The sequence below is a fragment of the Gorilla gorilla genome, chromosome 2 (assembly GCF_029281585.2).
Source record: "Gorilla gorilla gorilla isolate KB3781 chromosome 2, NHGRI_mGorGor1-v2.1_pri, whole genome shotgun sequence".
Taxonomy (NCBI): domain Eukaryota; kingdom Metazoa; phylum Chordata; class Mammalia; order Primates; family Hominidae; genus Gorilla; species Gorilla gorilla.
Genome location: NC_086017.1, coordinates 27,065,854 through 27,082,782, shown reverse-complemented (window position 1 = coordinate 27,082,782; position 16,929 = coordinate 27,065,854). Strand labels below are relative to the sequence as shown.

At 36.3% G+C, this 16,929-nt stretch overlaps 1 protein-coding gene across 39 annotated transcripts in view; it reads left to right on the top strand.

Annotated features, from left to right (window-relative positions):
- Positions 1–16,929, top strand: part of TBC1D5 (TBC1 domain family member 5) — a 588,093-nt gene that overhangs the window by 495,373 nt on the left and 75,791 nt on the right. For 21 of the 39 annotated variants that reach the window (XM_055381134.2, XM_063703441.1, XM_019023729.4 and 18 more), the window contains 2 exons: positions 4,432–4,688; positions 9,108–9,173. In XM_055381134.2, coding sequence (XP_055237109.1) covers positions 4,432–4,688; positions 9,108–9,173 — 323 coding nt within the window. The remainder of the gene's footprint in view (positions 1–4,431; positions 4,689–9,107; positions 9,174–16,929) is intronic. The other 18 variants (XM_055381150.2, XM_063703452.1, XM_055381148.2 and 15 more) reach the window with 1 other exon arrangement.

Sequence of the window (16,929 nt, the reverse complement as noted above, 5' to 3'; positions counted from 1 at the left end):
AATTAGTAAAAATATTTATATATATATTGCTTTATTTTCTAAATTGTGCTTTACATAGTCGTTTTGAAAAATCAAAACATTTTCCCACTTCCATTCCTCCAATATTTCTGTTTTATTCAATAAATCTAAATAAATAATATATTTAAACTCAAACAAACCCAGCCATCTGAAATTTTTAATTGTACCTAAATAACAAATGAGCCAACAAGGCTATTTAGAAAATGAGAGAAAACTTTCATGCTATTGTTAAAACCAAGCATATGTGTAGCTTTAAATGCTTTTATCGGAAAAGAGGGAGAATAAAGGATGAATAAGTGAATGAATGAACGGAAGTATTCAACCTTGGAAAACACAAGGAAAAGAAATAACAAAAATATATATAAATTAGAATATAGAGAAAAATAATTTGAAATGAATTGAAGTGATTCTTTGACAAAAGTATAGCTAAGCATCTAACAAGATTTGATTGCAGAAAAAGTGAAATAAACAAATATTAGATATTTAATATCAAATCTAAAAAATAAACGTAGAGGAAGAAAGGAGATAAACTAGAATTTTGTAAATATTTAGATCCAGGAGGGAAAAGGTTGTGGAGAATTTTTATAGAGGTGATAATGTGATAATGGTTTTTTAAAAGCCTCAGAAAGTTTATAGAAATGTAATAAAAATAGGCCATGACTGGCAACTATGAAGGCATTGGAGGCCCTAGAAGCTCTTTCAGTAGAGTGCGGGTCAGAAAGCCAGGCTGCAAGACATCAAGTGGGCAATAAACATCTAGGAAGAGATAGCTAAAATCACCTATTTTTATTCACAGCGTAGCCTGGAATTTCTTCACCTGCCTGTGGGGAACCAACCTCCTAGAATAGAAATTAATGCAAAACTTACTTTTTAAATATGTTATATTTTATTCTTTTAAGGTTGGAATATCAGATACTGTGTTGGTCTTAAGAACATTTTATGAGATAATTTGGGTTTTTTTTGTTTTTTTTTTAACATTTATATCCTAGTATACTTGCAACTTTGTCCTGTAGATGCCCATGCAGTATGATGGCATGAATTAACACAACACAGAAATTGAGATCAGTTGACTGTGTTCTCTGCTAACTTTGTATAGTAATGCTTCTCACTAGAAGAGAATCCAGTGTTAAGAAACTCAACATAAGCTCAACAGTGAATTCAGGTCAGAATTGGGTTCTGGTACAGGTATTTTGAGGATATTCTTGGATCTTCAGAAAGTTCACCTCTTGGTACTGACTTAACTTGTTAAATGAGGTTGTGCCAAAAGTTAAGTTCCTGGCAGAATTTTAAAATGATCTCTCCTAAACAGTACTATTTAATAACAGTAGATAGACAATAGTAATGAAAGACTTCAATTACACAAAATTGGTTACTCATTAGATTTGATATTCAATGTCTTGTTAACTCCAAATTCCTCTTGCTGTTTATTTCAACACTGTTAACACATTGCACTCCATCTTTAATCCAGTCTAATCCCTGCTGTCCATCAGATCTCTGACAACTACTTTAATTTTCATTAATTTAGCACGCATGACTTAATCATACACATCACAGCCATTAATAATTGTTGGAAGTTGTTTAATATTTCACAGGAAGAATTCTGCTGCTCATATTTCAGTTCTAAATTAGATAACTTTGGTATAAAAACTGTTATGCCTAGAAAAACAGACAAGCTCTGGACAGATTGCTTTCTCTGTATGGCTTACAATTGCTTATATCCGGAAGACACATAATCACCTTCAATTGTTGTTTTGAAAAAAAAATTCTTCTAGAAACTGTGGGTACCAGATGAGGGAGAACATGGTTAAAAACACACAAAAAAATGTTCAACAAAGGAAAACAGTGCTCATCCCCTTTTAAGAGCTATTCAGATGAAAAATTGCTCTGCATAAACTTGATCTATATGTTTTTCATGGTTATTAGTAGTAATGAAGATGCATTAACCATATTCTCTTGATAATGCTCTAGCAGTTTCTTAGTACTTTTATCAACATATAAATTTTACAACCGGCAATGTGGGAATTTGACTAGTACTTTTTTTGTATAAAAAAGGGTAACAACATTATAACTTCTTCATATCTGGGAATTATGAATCCTGACTTGCAAACAAGCAAAACTAAAATGCAACAGAACTTCAATCCATGATAGCTTTTCTTTATACTATCACTCACAGGAAATGGGAATGTATGCAGGCTGTTGAGTGGAATATAATGCCAGAGGTGAATGCCTAGTTAATCCAGAATTTATGAGTTTTTTCATTTCATTCATTCTTTTTTCTCAATAAACATATATTGAGTGCCTTCTCTGTTGCCAACCTATAGTAAATGTAAATTAAGAATGCTCTACTTCACTAGGAAGCACCTAAAAAATGAAAGTAAGTGGTGCATAATCACTTTATATCCTTATCTCCATTAGGAAACGTTATTTTTAATAATTTTTGGAAGGACATTTAAATAGCTCAATTCTTTAAAGATGAAACTTGATGCCAAAGGAACCATTTGAAATTTTTTTCACACTTCATTCAGTTATAATGAATCGATCTTTCTTTTATAAAGCTGAATTTCATATTTTAAATTTGATTTGTCCTACCTCCAAAGCAATGTAAGTCTCTAATACCTAGCCCATAACATTAGCTAGTAGCATTAGAGAAAACTTTATGGAAGGTAGAAGTCTAGTGTTCTTTCCTTTTTATTATAGAACTATGGATCTGTTCTGTTTTACAGCAACATGTAGTAATGAAAGGATATAGCTGTCATATAAAAGGTAGAATTACCACGTAAGTGCTGACAGCTAGATCTGAGAGAAGGAAATTATAGTAAAAATCAAGTTAATTAAAATCAAATAAGTAGATCTCTTAAAGTTGATTTTCAATTTTCCGTTTTTATGAAAAAAGCAAAATGTGAGCTATTTCATTTCTATTAATGATTTGGGCAATAAAAACACAAACTTCAATATTGTCATGGAGCTGGACTCCCCTTTACAACTAAAATAATCTATAATCATAACTGGTCTTCAAGATAATAGCCCTGAGATACTGCAAGATTCTGAGTCATTTGGGAATTGTTCATCTAACAAATGTTAACTTGGTGCCCTCTGTTTGCCAGGCACAGTTATAATACAGGTGCTGGCCAAGAGACAAAATATGAGAGAGAAAGTAGTGGTTAAGAGAGTTGATAGCTGCTGAGAGGTAGAGTCAAATAAGAATAGACCTTTGGAACTGCAATGTGAAGTCATTGGTGACCTTGAGGAATAGCTTTAGGGCAATGGCAAATAGGCCACAGCTGGAGCTTGGTGGCCCAAAGACTGAGGAAGCAGAAGTGGCACCTTAATATACCTTGAAAAAACATGTTATAAGTAGAGGAAGAAATGGGATGGTAACTTGAAAGGAACAAGAGTTCAGTAGAGAATTTAGTGTACATGTACATATACTCACCATGGTTGCATGCTAATGGAAATGATACAGTAAAGAAGGAGAAAATGATGATGCAGGAGAGGAGGATGCAGGAATAACAGTCTCTGAAAGTCAGAGGAAATGGGATTCAAAGCACAAATGGAGAGGCTGGTCTTCCATTGTGGCAGGTGAAAAGATGGACTATGGGTAGATGCTGCTACCATTTAACAAATATTATTAATAAAGTACCTATGATGTACCAGACAATGGCAATGTAGTAGTTAACAAAAGAGACAAAAATCCTTGCCCTCATGAAACTTGTATTTGAATGGGGATTGGAAGAGGTGAACAAATGATAACCAAATAAATAAATGAAATATATAGTATGTCAGATGATGAAAAGTGCTATCGAGAAAAATAAACCAGGGAAGTGGAGAAGGAGGATATGGAGCGCTGCGGTAGAGAATAAGGACATAACTTTTAGGAATTTGCTTCATGACTGTCAGACACATGTATTTTCAAAATCATGTTAGATTTGGCCTAGTACCCATGTGCCAGGGTTGGTAAGAAATCTACTCTTAGCTTCGTTTCATAGATGCCCCCTTCTGTGAGGACCCCACGACTTGCCTAGCCTGTCCTTCATAGTCCAGTCACAGGTTTTAAGCATATATTTATTTATGTGATTATTTGATTAATATACTTCTTCTCTACTAGACTGGAAGTTCCAGGAAGGGAACTGTGTCTATTTTGGGGCAGTTATGTCCTCATAACCCAGCAGTGTTAGCTCTATTTGTTGAATGAATGAATGAAATGTAAATAAGACTGTTTTCCATAAGCTATGTTTTTAAGAAACTCATTATTTATTCTGTAGTAACTTTAAATTTTCACTTCTCACTTTATATAGCTGGTCTAGTAAATGACCTTTTTCAAAGCAGACAAGGTGTGCTTTTATACCAATTAATTATGTGAAATAGAATCATCCTCTAATGTAAATAATGCTTCTCCATTTCTTTTTTTAACAGGACCAATGCCAAAGGTGCTCCCCTGAATATAAATAAGGTCTCTAATAGCCTGATTAATTTTGGAAGAAAGTTGATTTCCCCAGCAATGGCTCCAGGCAGTGCAGGTGGCCCTGTACCTGGAGGCAACAGCAGTAGCTCCTCCTCTGTTGTAATTCCTACCAGGACCTCAGCAGAGGCCCCAAGCCATCATTTACAACAGCAACAGCAGCAGCAGAGGCTGATGAAATCAGAAAGCATGCCTGTGCAATTGAACAAAGGTAGGAAAAAATACTAGTAAATCTAAAGAAAACATTCACGGTGTAGCCTGGGATTTCTTCACCTGCCTGTGAGGAACCAATCTCCTAGAATAGAAGTTAATGCAAAACTTACTTTTTAAATATGTTATATAAAGTTGGAATACTAGATACCGTGTTGGTCTTAAGAATATTTTATGAGGTAATTTTTTTTTAACATTTATATCCTAGTATACTTGCAACTTTGTCCTGTAGATGCCCATACAGTATGATGGCATGAATTAACACAACACAGAAATTGAGATCAGTTGACTGTGTTCTCTGCTAACTTTGTATAGTAATGCTTCTCACTAGAAAGGAATCCAAAATGAGAAGTTCCAGTACCATGGGCTTCACTAGTCACAGCATTCATTGGTGCATTACAGTTGTTTTGAGAAAGTGGGCCACTAGGCTTGCAGTCTCTCACCCAGCTGCTTCACTTCTAAGGAATACAAACTAGAATCTTAAGCAGTGGGGAGGGAGAAACTAAACAAAATTTCAAGCAGCCAAAGTAAGTGTATGAGTCCATAAACTAAAAGTTAGAACCACAGAATGTTAAAGCAGAGGAAACCTGGGAGATCATCCAATCCATATCTCTCAATGGGTAAGTGAGGGCACTGCTGTTGGTAGCACATTTTCTACTGGGACTCAGGTAAGCTAATTTCTGTGTTAGGGCCTTTCCAGAGCTTCACCTCCCTCATGTTTTGTATTCATAAGAGAGCACTTCAGGTTCTTACTCTGAACCTTTGCATTTTTATTTTTCACCTATTTTTGAAGAGTCATAATGTATTAGGTCCCCCTTTTCAAAAGAAATTGGAAACAGCTACATTTATTTTTAGTAGTAGGACTCTGCTAACTGTACTCTAGAAGCAAGAGGTTGTATCTTGATGGCAAAAAATACTTAAAAAGCAATCCTAAGACCTCACAAGCAGTTTGGGGCCACTTAGTGTCAGAGCAAACATCCTGACCCAAGTGTCATTCATGTCTTAAAGGGATCCCTCTGTTATATCAGTTTTCAATAATTAGTGTTGACAGTAACATGAGTAATATTGTCAGTAAGAAGATTTTAAAAGTATGTTCCATATACTCTGTTTAAGGAAATTACATTCAAAATTAGTTTCTGATTTTACATAGTGCCATTTAAATTGGTAAACTTAAGTTAAATGGACTTTCTTTCCCAATGATACAAATGTTGAGTATTATTTAATGAGTGTGTGTACACACACATGCACACACCCATGCGTGTCTGTATTCCTCTATTGGTTACATCATGTTATTCTTCTATTTAATTTTTATTTGCCTGTGTAAAATACTAGATTTTATATAATTCGTATTTAAATTTTTGTGAGAATATTCAATTTACCATGCATAAGAATATATCGGGCATGGTGGTTCACGCATGTAATCCCAGCACTTTGGGAGGCCGAGGTAGATCACGAGGTCGAGAGATGGAGACCATCCTGGCCAACATGGTGAAACCCCGTGTCTACTAAAAATACAAAAATTAGCTGGGCGTGGTGGTGCATGCCGGTAGTCCCAGCTACTCAGGAGACTGAGGCAGGAGAATCATTTGAACCTAGGAGGCAGAGGTTGCAGTGAGCCAAGATCGTGCCACTGCACTCCAGCCTGGCAACAGAGCCAGACTCCATCTCAAAAAAAAAAAAAAATCTCGTTGAAAATTACATTATTTTCTTTTTAACGTAGAGCTGTCACACATTTTTTTAAAAAAAGAGACCAAATCATTAGCATATTGTAAATGTATTTTAATGCCAGGAGATATACCCATTTCCAGAATGGAAATGAATGTTATTTTACATATTTCTTAATTGTACTGTTTTATTGTTCTAAACAAATACGATTTCAATATTGCTTTGATAACAAGCTGTAGTCAGTTGTAATTCTAACTGATGGCAGGCAAATGAGTCAGAGAATCTCTTAATGTTGTAGCTTAAATTTTCTGAGGAACTAAGCCAAATGACTAGAAATATAAAGTTTTGTCTCCAAGGAAATGTCAAGTATTAATATCACAGTAAGTGAGAAAGGAAGTGCATGGAGATGGAACAATTGATGAAAACCAAGTCCCCAGTTATAAGGAGACAACAGAGCACTTAAGCAAAGTATCTGGAACATGATTATCACTAGGGCATTTTAACTGATCCCTGTGCTGAAAGGAAGTAGCCTTGTTTGGCAACCCTTCTATATTTGTACTTGTGTTTTGTTCTTCTCATGTCAATCTACCAAAAAAAACCACAAAAACTTGTTTACCTTCAGATTAATTATAAATGTTCCTGCTAATGCTCCTTCCCTCACAAAGGTATGGATAAAACAAAAGGCAAAGAGAACGGTTTATGGAAGTAGACGACAGAAGATAGTGTAGTTTGTTGCTCTTCTCTATTCATCCATTGATGAGCCCTAAGCAACACCCTGAAGCTCTCTGACCCTCTTGTTTCCTCACCCTGAAATAAGAGATTTGGGCTAATCCCTGGAGAGTCTCCCACCTCTAAAAATCTATGGTTGTTTTGGTAGAATATGTATTGATTAACTCTACAGTGAAAAATACTTCTCCAACATTGGTTCTTTATGCTGGTATTTCCCACATGTATCCTGCTGTGCTGTCACACTGAAAGCTGCAAGCATATCACCTGGTCCCATAGATCAGTGAACACAATATTCAGCCTGTCAGGAGGCTTGTGTTGCGAAGTGATTTCTCTCTCAGAACAGAGTCATCTACTTAGTGCCTTTGAGGAAAGATAATGTAATAGTCTTTTTAGTGTACTCTGCTGGAAAATTAGAAAGTTATGTTGAAAAATGGTTGTTTATAAAGATGAAACTGTTTATGGTTTTCATAATCAGTTAACTTTCAATTACTTGTGCTTGTATGCTTAGATAGGGGGACAGTTGTGTTTGTAATCCAAACTCACATGTGTTGCTTGAAGTACATTCTGTAGTTTGTCTTTGTGTTGGGGTAGGATAGTGAAGGAGCAGCCCAGATGTTCCCTGTAATTGTTTTGGTGATATTTAATGTTAAAATGAGTTGTCAGTCTCTATATATTAATAAGTGATCTAGAAGCAGCAGAGTAAAACAGGTAGCAGGCACAGAATTGAAAATCTCCTTCAAAGATACAGAAAGTAGGCACGCCATTATCAGTGAATTTAGAGTACATATACTATGAAAATCTGGGGCCCATTTCCACTAAAAGCTGTTTATCACTTGTTTGTGGTATGTTCCTATTTATAGATTTTATTTCAATTATGGGAGACTAAATGTGTGTACTGTTAATTGATGATGATGGTATAACTACAACTTAACAGTTTCCAGATTAGCTGGCCATGCTGTAAGTCATAGTGGTCAGAACACTGAGGATATGTCATTTAACTCAAAAGTTGATTTTTTTACTACTGTATATATTATATGAAAGCTCAAGGGGAAACAAGTCAATTAATCATAAATGATCATGCATAGAAAATATGATGCTTTTTTAAAATGCTTTTTTCTTTAGCTTGTTAGTCTGAAAATAGCATAGGCCTTCAGATGGTGATATATCCAGAGAATGATTCTGTTGACAGTGACTATGCTTAGTGTTGAACTTTGTCATCCAGGAAGGAAATCAAAGAACCAAAAAGTCTTCCTTCCAAATGTTAGTGCACCTCAGGTTCTTCATGAGATTTCCTGTTATGCTCCTTTTCCTTTCTTATGTTCTTAAAATGCACTTGGTTTTTTTTTTCCTGTTTCCTTTGTCTATATTTTAAATTGCTTTTTTAATTTGAACATGTCATTATTTTAAGCACTTACTATAAGTCCAATTTGTAAATGAAATCTTGCCTATAATAAGTATATCAAGTTAAGGGTATGCAGTTCACAGGTTTATTTTTACATGTTGACATTTATAAGTACATGTGGTAACTTAAATCTTTTCATTACTTAATATGAAATTAGAACTTATTGAGGTCTTTATCTTATCACTGAAGAAGTTGGTTTCAAGTTTAGTTAAAAATAAATTTTGTCTGATATAGGAGGAAATCAATTTCAAAAGAATGCCTATTTTTAAATAAATGACATATAACTTACTTTTGGATGAAAGGGAAAATATAAAATCACACTAATATTTGTAGCATCATGAAATATGCTCAGCAAAATCTTTTGATTGCTGAAGTTTCCTATACTCTAGTTGAAACTTGTTTGTGTTTTCTTTAAGAAAAACAAACACAAAACATTTCTAGAAAACATGCTCTTAAAAATTTTCTTTGAAAATATTTTATATTTTTCTAAGCTTGTGCATTATTTTCTTTTGTACTATATTTTTAGTAATTTGATTAAAGTATTAGAACATTCAGTATAAAAGAAAAGTGAAGTTGATTATTTCCTTTTTATGAAATCTAATTATTTTTTCTTATGAAATCCAGGCGATGTAGTTACAGGAAGCGATGCTCAGGTTTCTGTTCCTGTCCAGACTCTAACTGACCTCCAAGGTACAGTTACCATAACAACATAGTGTTTCTTTTTCTTTGCCTACAGTATTATCATTGCCTACTCCAAAACTCCATTTTTCTTTTTGCCCACCCTCCATTCATACTGTTTTCAATTCACTACCATTGTTCAGCCACTGAGTGGCACTATTGTTAAGAACAAAAGTCCCCTCTCATGTCATACCTTGGTGATGCCGAATATGGCTGTGATGTGGGTTTTCTATTAGGTGTGCACAAGCCTCTTTGCAAAATATGATTCACCCTGTATTTTGTGGTTATTATAACATAGTATACTTTGTGTGCCAGCTCACACTGAGGTGTTCTTTTTGTTACACTGGTGCTTTGTGACAGTATTTAACCAATTAGTTCTGAAAATAGACATCTTATGTGCTATGATTAGCCAGAAATACTTACATTTTGCCTGAAATAATTACAACCTGATTTTGAAATGTTTGTAAGTATTGCCTTTGAATTACGCATTATGTTAACACAATTAAAGTACAGTGTAGCAAATCTTCCTTTATGGTAACTGGCAATGGTTTTTAAAAAAGAATGTTTAAATATCATATCCATTTGTTCAAAATATAGAAAAATATAGTTTTTAAATAAATACAAAAAGTGATCATCTACCTCCTATGCAATTTTAAAACATATAAATACTTAAAGTGGCTGCATTAATCTTTTATTATGCAGTCTTTTAGATGAAATATGCGATAGAGAGGATTTCTGTGTTAAATGGAAGCCTAGAGTAACTTTAAGAATCTTCTATTCAAATTCAGACTAAAATGATAGCAGTATTAATTAAAATCCGTACCATGTTTTTCTTAATTTAAAATACCACATAATATAGTCATGCTAGTAGTATTAAAATACTGTTTTAATAATGATATGTCCTCATATTATCCATTTTTTAGGGGGGGTGGAACAGAAAAGAATGGGTTGTGATTAAGAGATTGATGTATTGGGTTAACTTAAAAAACAAAAACCCACCACATTGTGGCAATAGAGGAGTAAGCTTTCACTTCTATATATAGTTCTGTGTCTCACAGGTGTAGTTTCTGGAGGTATTCTGGTAATTGAACCAGATGAACTTCAAGGGCTTTTCTAGCTCGGATTCCATGAAGAGCTGTTCATTCTTGCTGTCTGTTAAGTGATCTACATAATAGAAGGGTATAATAGCATGGACAAGAGGAAAGGCAGATAATGTCTACATGATTTCTCTTTAGCTTTGCACTGAGATGAATGTTAATGTGATCATCTGATATGGAGAGAATTTACAAGACTTAAATTTGTTTTCTAAAATTAAATTCCGAGCCCCACAGACAACTTTTTAACATGTGTTTTGTTGTCCCAACATTAATTGCTACAGAGTAGATCTTTGGCTTCTCTGCAAGACATAGGATATGGAGTCCAATTTATACCTATGGAAAGAAAAGCTAAGAGTTGGCTTGCTTATTCTGACTTCTGCTTCTATGCTATTAATAAATCCAGTTTTTTTCCTACAAACCAGAGCCACAGAAGTAACGTAACTGTTTAACTAGAACTTCACAGAGGGAGGTTATATTGTTTTGTTCAAATACCTTGTGTTATATAAGTAGAATTATCTCATTTGTTTATTCAACAAGTATTTATTGAGTGCCTGCTGCTGTGTCAAGCTCTGTTTTCACTGGTCCCTTGGCTTTCCTTGCAGCTTTACCTGGTTGTTTGGGCATTACCTTTGCTTTAGGTGACCCAGTTCAGCCTACATAGTCGGGAACCAGCTCTTTTACTAGATACCCTATTCAGAATCACCTCTGCCTCCCATACCCTAGCAGAGATTGTATCAGTCTGATAAGGAAAGTTCCAGCTACTTTAATAGATGTGAATCACAAATAGCTTTTAGTCTGTAGTCATGATTTTGACAATGATAGACAATGAGAGTACACCTACCTGATTTGGGGAAGTCACTTTTTGTCTTCCTCAACATATTCCCTGAAGAGTACCAAGAAGCAAGGGGAAGTAGAAGTAAACCAAAATAGTGGTAGCAGAAAAAAAAATTCTATCTATGCTTAATATAATCAGTGTCAAGGAGTTAAACTATTTAGACTTTCCCAAGTGTCTTTTTTCAAAGCAATGAAGTAAATTTCAAGAAATAAAGTAAATATCAATACTTTTGATGATTCCTTGATTATAGATAGTCTTTTTTTAATGAAATTTTACGTCTGTATCTTTGACTTTTAACACAGCAGTTATATGGGCTTTTATTTTTAAGAAAAAACCTCAATATAAGGTGAGATTCCATAATTTAGATCAATAAGTAATTTTTAGAGAATTATTCAAAAATTTCATTTTATATCTTGCAGTGTAGGTTGCAATCACACACCAAAAAAAAGCCACAGCAGACTTTGTTTATCAAAGACTTAACTCAGTGAGGTTCTTCAAAATTAGTTTTAGAAATTGCATACTTACCCCCAGAAACCTTTGTCAAGAGATATTTATGAATTTATTCACAAATCAAAAAGCTTTAAACACAGGTACACACACAAGACATATGTTGTTTTTAAAGAGAATCTGGAATTTGTAACAACAGAAGTACAGTCAGCCCCCTGTATCCATGGGTTTCACATCTCTGGATTCAGCCAACTACAGGTCAAAAATATTCAGAAAAAAAATGAGTCTCTACTGAACATGTACAGACATTTTTCTTATAACTCCCTAGACAATATGGTATAACCACCATTTACATAGCATTTACATTGTATTAGGTATTATAAATAATTCAGAGATGACTTAAAGTATAAAGGAGGATATGCATAGGTTATTTAAAAATAGTACTACCATTTTATATAAGAGACTATAGCATCCTTGGATTTTGGTATCCTCAGCGGTCCTGAAACCAATCTCCCAAGGATACTGAGGGATGACTAGATTTAGGTATTAACATAAAATGGACCATTAGGAAAGAAATTTAGATTTTTTAAGATAATTTCCATAGGCATCTTTAAAATTTATACTTGTATATATACATTTGTGTTATGGATGTAAATATGCATATACATACGCACAGATATCTATAACATCAGATTATTTTAAATATAAAAAGGTTAAAAAAACTTCCTGTCCAGGTAACCACTGTTGATATTCTTAAGGTAAAACTAAAATATGTGACATTAGATGATTCCAATTAATTAAAGGTACTACATGAAAAATGGGGGTAGGGGAGAATCTCCATTTTCTCCTCCCACCTTTCTGCCAGCCCATTTCCCCAAGGGTAACCATTGTTAAGTTTCTTATGATTTCTTCCAGGAGAAAAAAATATATATTAGATTGAGGCATAATGTGGGAGTCACATTAATGTGGTAAGAGCTCCTTTGTTTGGAGGTGACTTTCTCTCTGGACCATCAAGAAGAAAGCACTGACAAAAATGTCCCAGCGTAAATGAAAAGCAACAAGTTGGTAGAACAAGGAGAGGGATATCAAGTCAACCAGAGTAGGACGGAATAATGACAAGAAAAAGAGACAGCTTCCACTCACAAGAGTGAGGGAAGATACCAAAAAAACAAAAAATGGTCCTCATAGATGGCACTATATTGATTGGCTGCTCTGGTTATTGTTGAGATGTGATAGACCTAAAGCACAACAAGTAGTTCCATTATGTTCAGTATAATCATTTTAAGGCAGAGAAATATATGTAAAATGAATTTTGGGAAGCATCAGTTAGCTAGAAAATGCATTTTTGTGGAACATCTATTCCAAAAGACATTGAATAAATGAGTTGTTTTTGGACTGAAAACAAGATCAGAATTTGCCCTTTACGTTCAAAAGGCCTCATTCCATTTTTCTTTAATCTAATTTTAGGTCACATTTACATCAGCCCACTTGGCACAACCCTTATGAGATGGGGAGGGTGGTACAGTTTTGTCTAGCACGGGCTCTGGAGTCAAGCCTGGGTTTGAATTCAGGCTCCATCACTGCCTTGCTGGATGACCTGGGGAAGTTACTTAACCTCTTATTTGTAAAGAGAGAATAAGAGCAGCTACTTCAAGGGTTGTTGCTGGACATCATCACAGCACCTGTTGCATAGTGAGGGCTCTAGGGTGCTACCTGCTCAGGTAGTGGTGATGGTAGCACCATTATGTGCTTTCCTCAAATACCTCTCTGAATCTCAGAATCAAATAATGAAGGAGCTCATTCCACACATCTATCTTTTCTTAATTATTATTTCTGATATTCTGAAGACACATGTTTGCATGCAGGTACCCAATCCAACAGCGTTTGACTTTTGTGGTCAGGCTAGAGAATGTCTATTCCAGGGGCTTCAAGTACAACCTGTGTCTGTTCACTCTTGTGACAGCAAGATGCATGTCTTTCATTAGTAGACATTAGCCTTTTTGCTATCTGTCACTCAAGTCTGCAAGGAAACAAACTGTTACTATATAGGGACCAGATGCCTCATTGTCTTGGTCACTATATAAAGTCAAGGTTATCCCTTTTCTGTGGCCACAGAACAGGGGTTCCCAGGTTTTTCCCTTTCTGCTTATCTAGGTTATACGTTCCCAGCAAGTCCCCCCGTAGACCTCCTGAACATTTTGCCTTTGGGTGTCCAGTGTCCACCTTCCTCGGATGACCTCAGGTGTACTGGGGTTCTGCCTGTCTATTTAGTAACATGCCCACCCCCTTTTCTTATTTCCTGTCGAATTTAGTAATAGAAAATCCATGAAAATATTATTCATGGGACATGGTAGGAGCTTAATAAGCATTTTTCCTTCCTCTTTCCTTCTCTCTCAGCCATTTTGCGGTCAGGAATCTCCACTGATGCCTATGAAGCTCATTCAGTCATTTTAGGCTCTTGACAAGTTGCCTCCAATGACATAGAGCACACAGGGCACAGTACTTTTATTGAGTGTTTCAGAGAGGGAAAGAGAATGAAGGAAGGACATAAGATAGCCAGACACAGCTGTGTCTCATCCGAACAGTAACTTTGTGCAACTTACAAAAAAAAAAAAAAGATAACTTCTGTGCAGATGTAGCTCACACCAGGGCACATGACTTAATAAGCAGACCATGGCCTGGATTTCAGTTGCTCTGCCAGGCAGTCTTATGTGACGCATATATGATGGTTCTATACCTAGTGCCAGTTAGTTGAAGTCTGTGGGAAATCACTGAGAAGTGCAGCCAGTGTCCTACCAGGAGGGGTTTCAGTGATCCTGTCAAGAGAGAACCTGTGAATCCACAATCCAGAGTACTGCATTTTAAACTATGTGCTCTAGATTTGGAAGCCATCTCTATGCCTTCCACTAGACATGGTTTATGTCTGCGGAGAGCATATGCTAGACACCACACTAAACCCTTTACATTATCATTTAGGACACACAGCCACTTGTAGATGAGAACTATGGCCAGTGGAGGGTCAGTGACTTGTTCAAGGCCGTACAACTAGGTATCAACCCAGTTCAGACTCAATCCTAGCTGTGTCTGACCCACCAGATAGTGGCTTGGGGAATTCTACCCTGTAAACATCTCTCAAATCTACCACCACAGCCTCAGTTGAAGGCCATAATCTCTTGCCTGGACCAACGCAACAGATGGTCCACTCAACCAAGCCCTTATAATCCTCACTCAATTTTCTGGCCTAAAATCTGTAGTAACTGCCATCAACCACCAATGAAATAAAGGCCAGACCCCTTAACATGAGAATAAGAGGCTCTTCTTGATCTGTCAGACCCTTGATCTGGCCTCATCTTCCCACTATCCTCCACTCACCAGGACTGGATGATCAAGAGGGAAACTAAGCTCATGTTTAGGGTACCAGCAACTTGGTTTTTTTCTTAAAAAAAAAAAAAAAACTTCTATTTTAGGTTCAGTGGTACATGTGCAGGCTTGTTATATAGGTAAACGTGTGGCATGGGGGTTTGCTATACAGATTATTTCATCACCCAGGTACTAAGCCTAGTACCTAATAGTTTTTTTTTTTATTCTCTACCTCCTCCCACCCTCCACATTCAAGTAAGCCCCAGTGTCTGTTGTTCTCCTCTTTGTGTCCACGTGTTCTCATCATTAGCTCTCACTTATAAGTGAGAACATGTGGTATTTAGTTTTCTGTTCCTGTGTTAGTTTGCTAAAGATAATGGCCCCCAGCTCCATCTATGTTCCTACAAAGAACATGATGTTCTTTTGTATGGTTGTATAGAATTCCATGGTGTATAATGGGGCACCTTCAACTTTAGAAAAAATTTGATAATTGATCCTCCCCCAAAAAAACATTGAAATAATCATCAAATTTTTTAGAAAGCACTCTGTTGAACTTAATCTTTCCTTTTACTTTGACATGGATATCATTTTCAATTACATATTGATGGCAGGGAGCACCAAAGGTTTTAATCAGGCCCTGATTAAGCTAGACGTTCCTAGTACAATGCCTTTGAAAATACTGTGTTCTCCACTAGAAAGGACCCTCCCTGACCCACCACGACCATTTCCTCTTGAGTTTTAAGATCTAGCTCACACTCTTAATTGTCTGAGACAAGATTGGACACTCCCCCTTTTGCGCACACAAAGTGCTGTTGTTTGTACTTCAGTGTTCGCTTTTGCTACCTAGGGTTGTAGGTTAGTGTGTATACAAGTCTGTATTCCCTGTATGGCTATTTTGGGAGTTTCTTAAGAGCTTCTGTTATGTTCATACTTCCCTCCCCAGTGCTAAACAGAGATTTCTTTAGGCATTTCAAAAGATCACTCTGCATAGGGCTCATTCCCTGATGTTTGGTCATGAATGAAAGACTACAAACATGCATTAATACATGTACACCCTAGATGGCTTAAGAATGAGCCTATATTTAATGTATTTAAGAATGTCTTACAATCTAAAATAATTTTAAATAAATGTCATGGGTCAGAAATCCTGAAGACCAAACTGTGAGACAGATTCATGGTTAAGACATTTATTGGGCAGCATCCTTGAGATCGGTACCTGGGGAGTGAAAGAAGCAACACTGGCAGGGAGAGAGCTAAACCGCTTTGCAGTTGCTGCTGGAACCCTCTGGGGCTGGGGTAGTCCTCTAGAGTTGTCCACCTTGAGGCAAGGGGGCCAGCTTTTACTTGTCAACTCAAACCAGTCACTGGATTGGAGTTAATTCCCAGGTAAGGGGCATGACCTTGGGCAAGGAAGCTCTCTTCAGTTGCGGGCAGTTTCCAGAGAAGAACTCAGGGGAGCCATCAACAGCCAGCATTTCCAGCAGCTGGGGGAAATAAGTGCCTTGGACCTGAAGAGGGAATTGGGCAGGGCCCTACAGCAGCGTATTTTAGAATGTGCCCCTAAGAATAGGCTTTAAATTTTCGTGCAACAAAAATGTTTCGTGCTGTTCCTCTCTGTCAAAAAAAAAAAAGGTATGTAGAGAGCTTTGGAACGAGTATGTAGCTTATGGGTTACAAGCTTGCTGAGAATACTGACCCCTCAGCTCAGGAGCTGTCCAGGGGAAGCCTGGATGAGCCCACATCCATTTACCCCAGCGTGCCATACAAATGTGATCAGATTCTGTGCATACCAGATACGAAAAAGGCAGAGAAGTCTGAGAATGCATCCTTTTGTCTTGAGACAAGACTACTCCAGGTACCTGGGCTTTTCCTATGTATCTCCAGAGGAAATACAGTTGTCCCTCAGTATCTGTGGGGGATTGGTTCCAGGACCCCTGTGGATACCAAAATCCACATATGCTCAAGTCTCTTATATAAAATGGTATAGGGTTTTCATATAACCTATGCACATTTTCCTCTATACTTCATC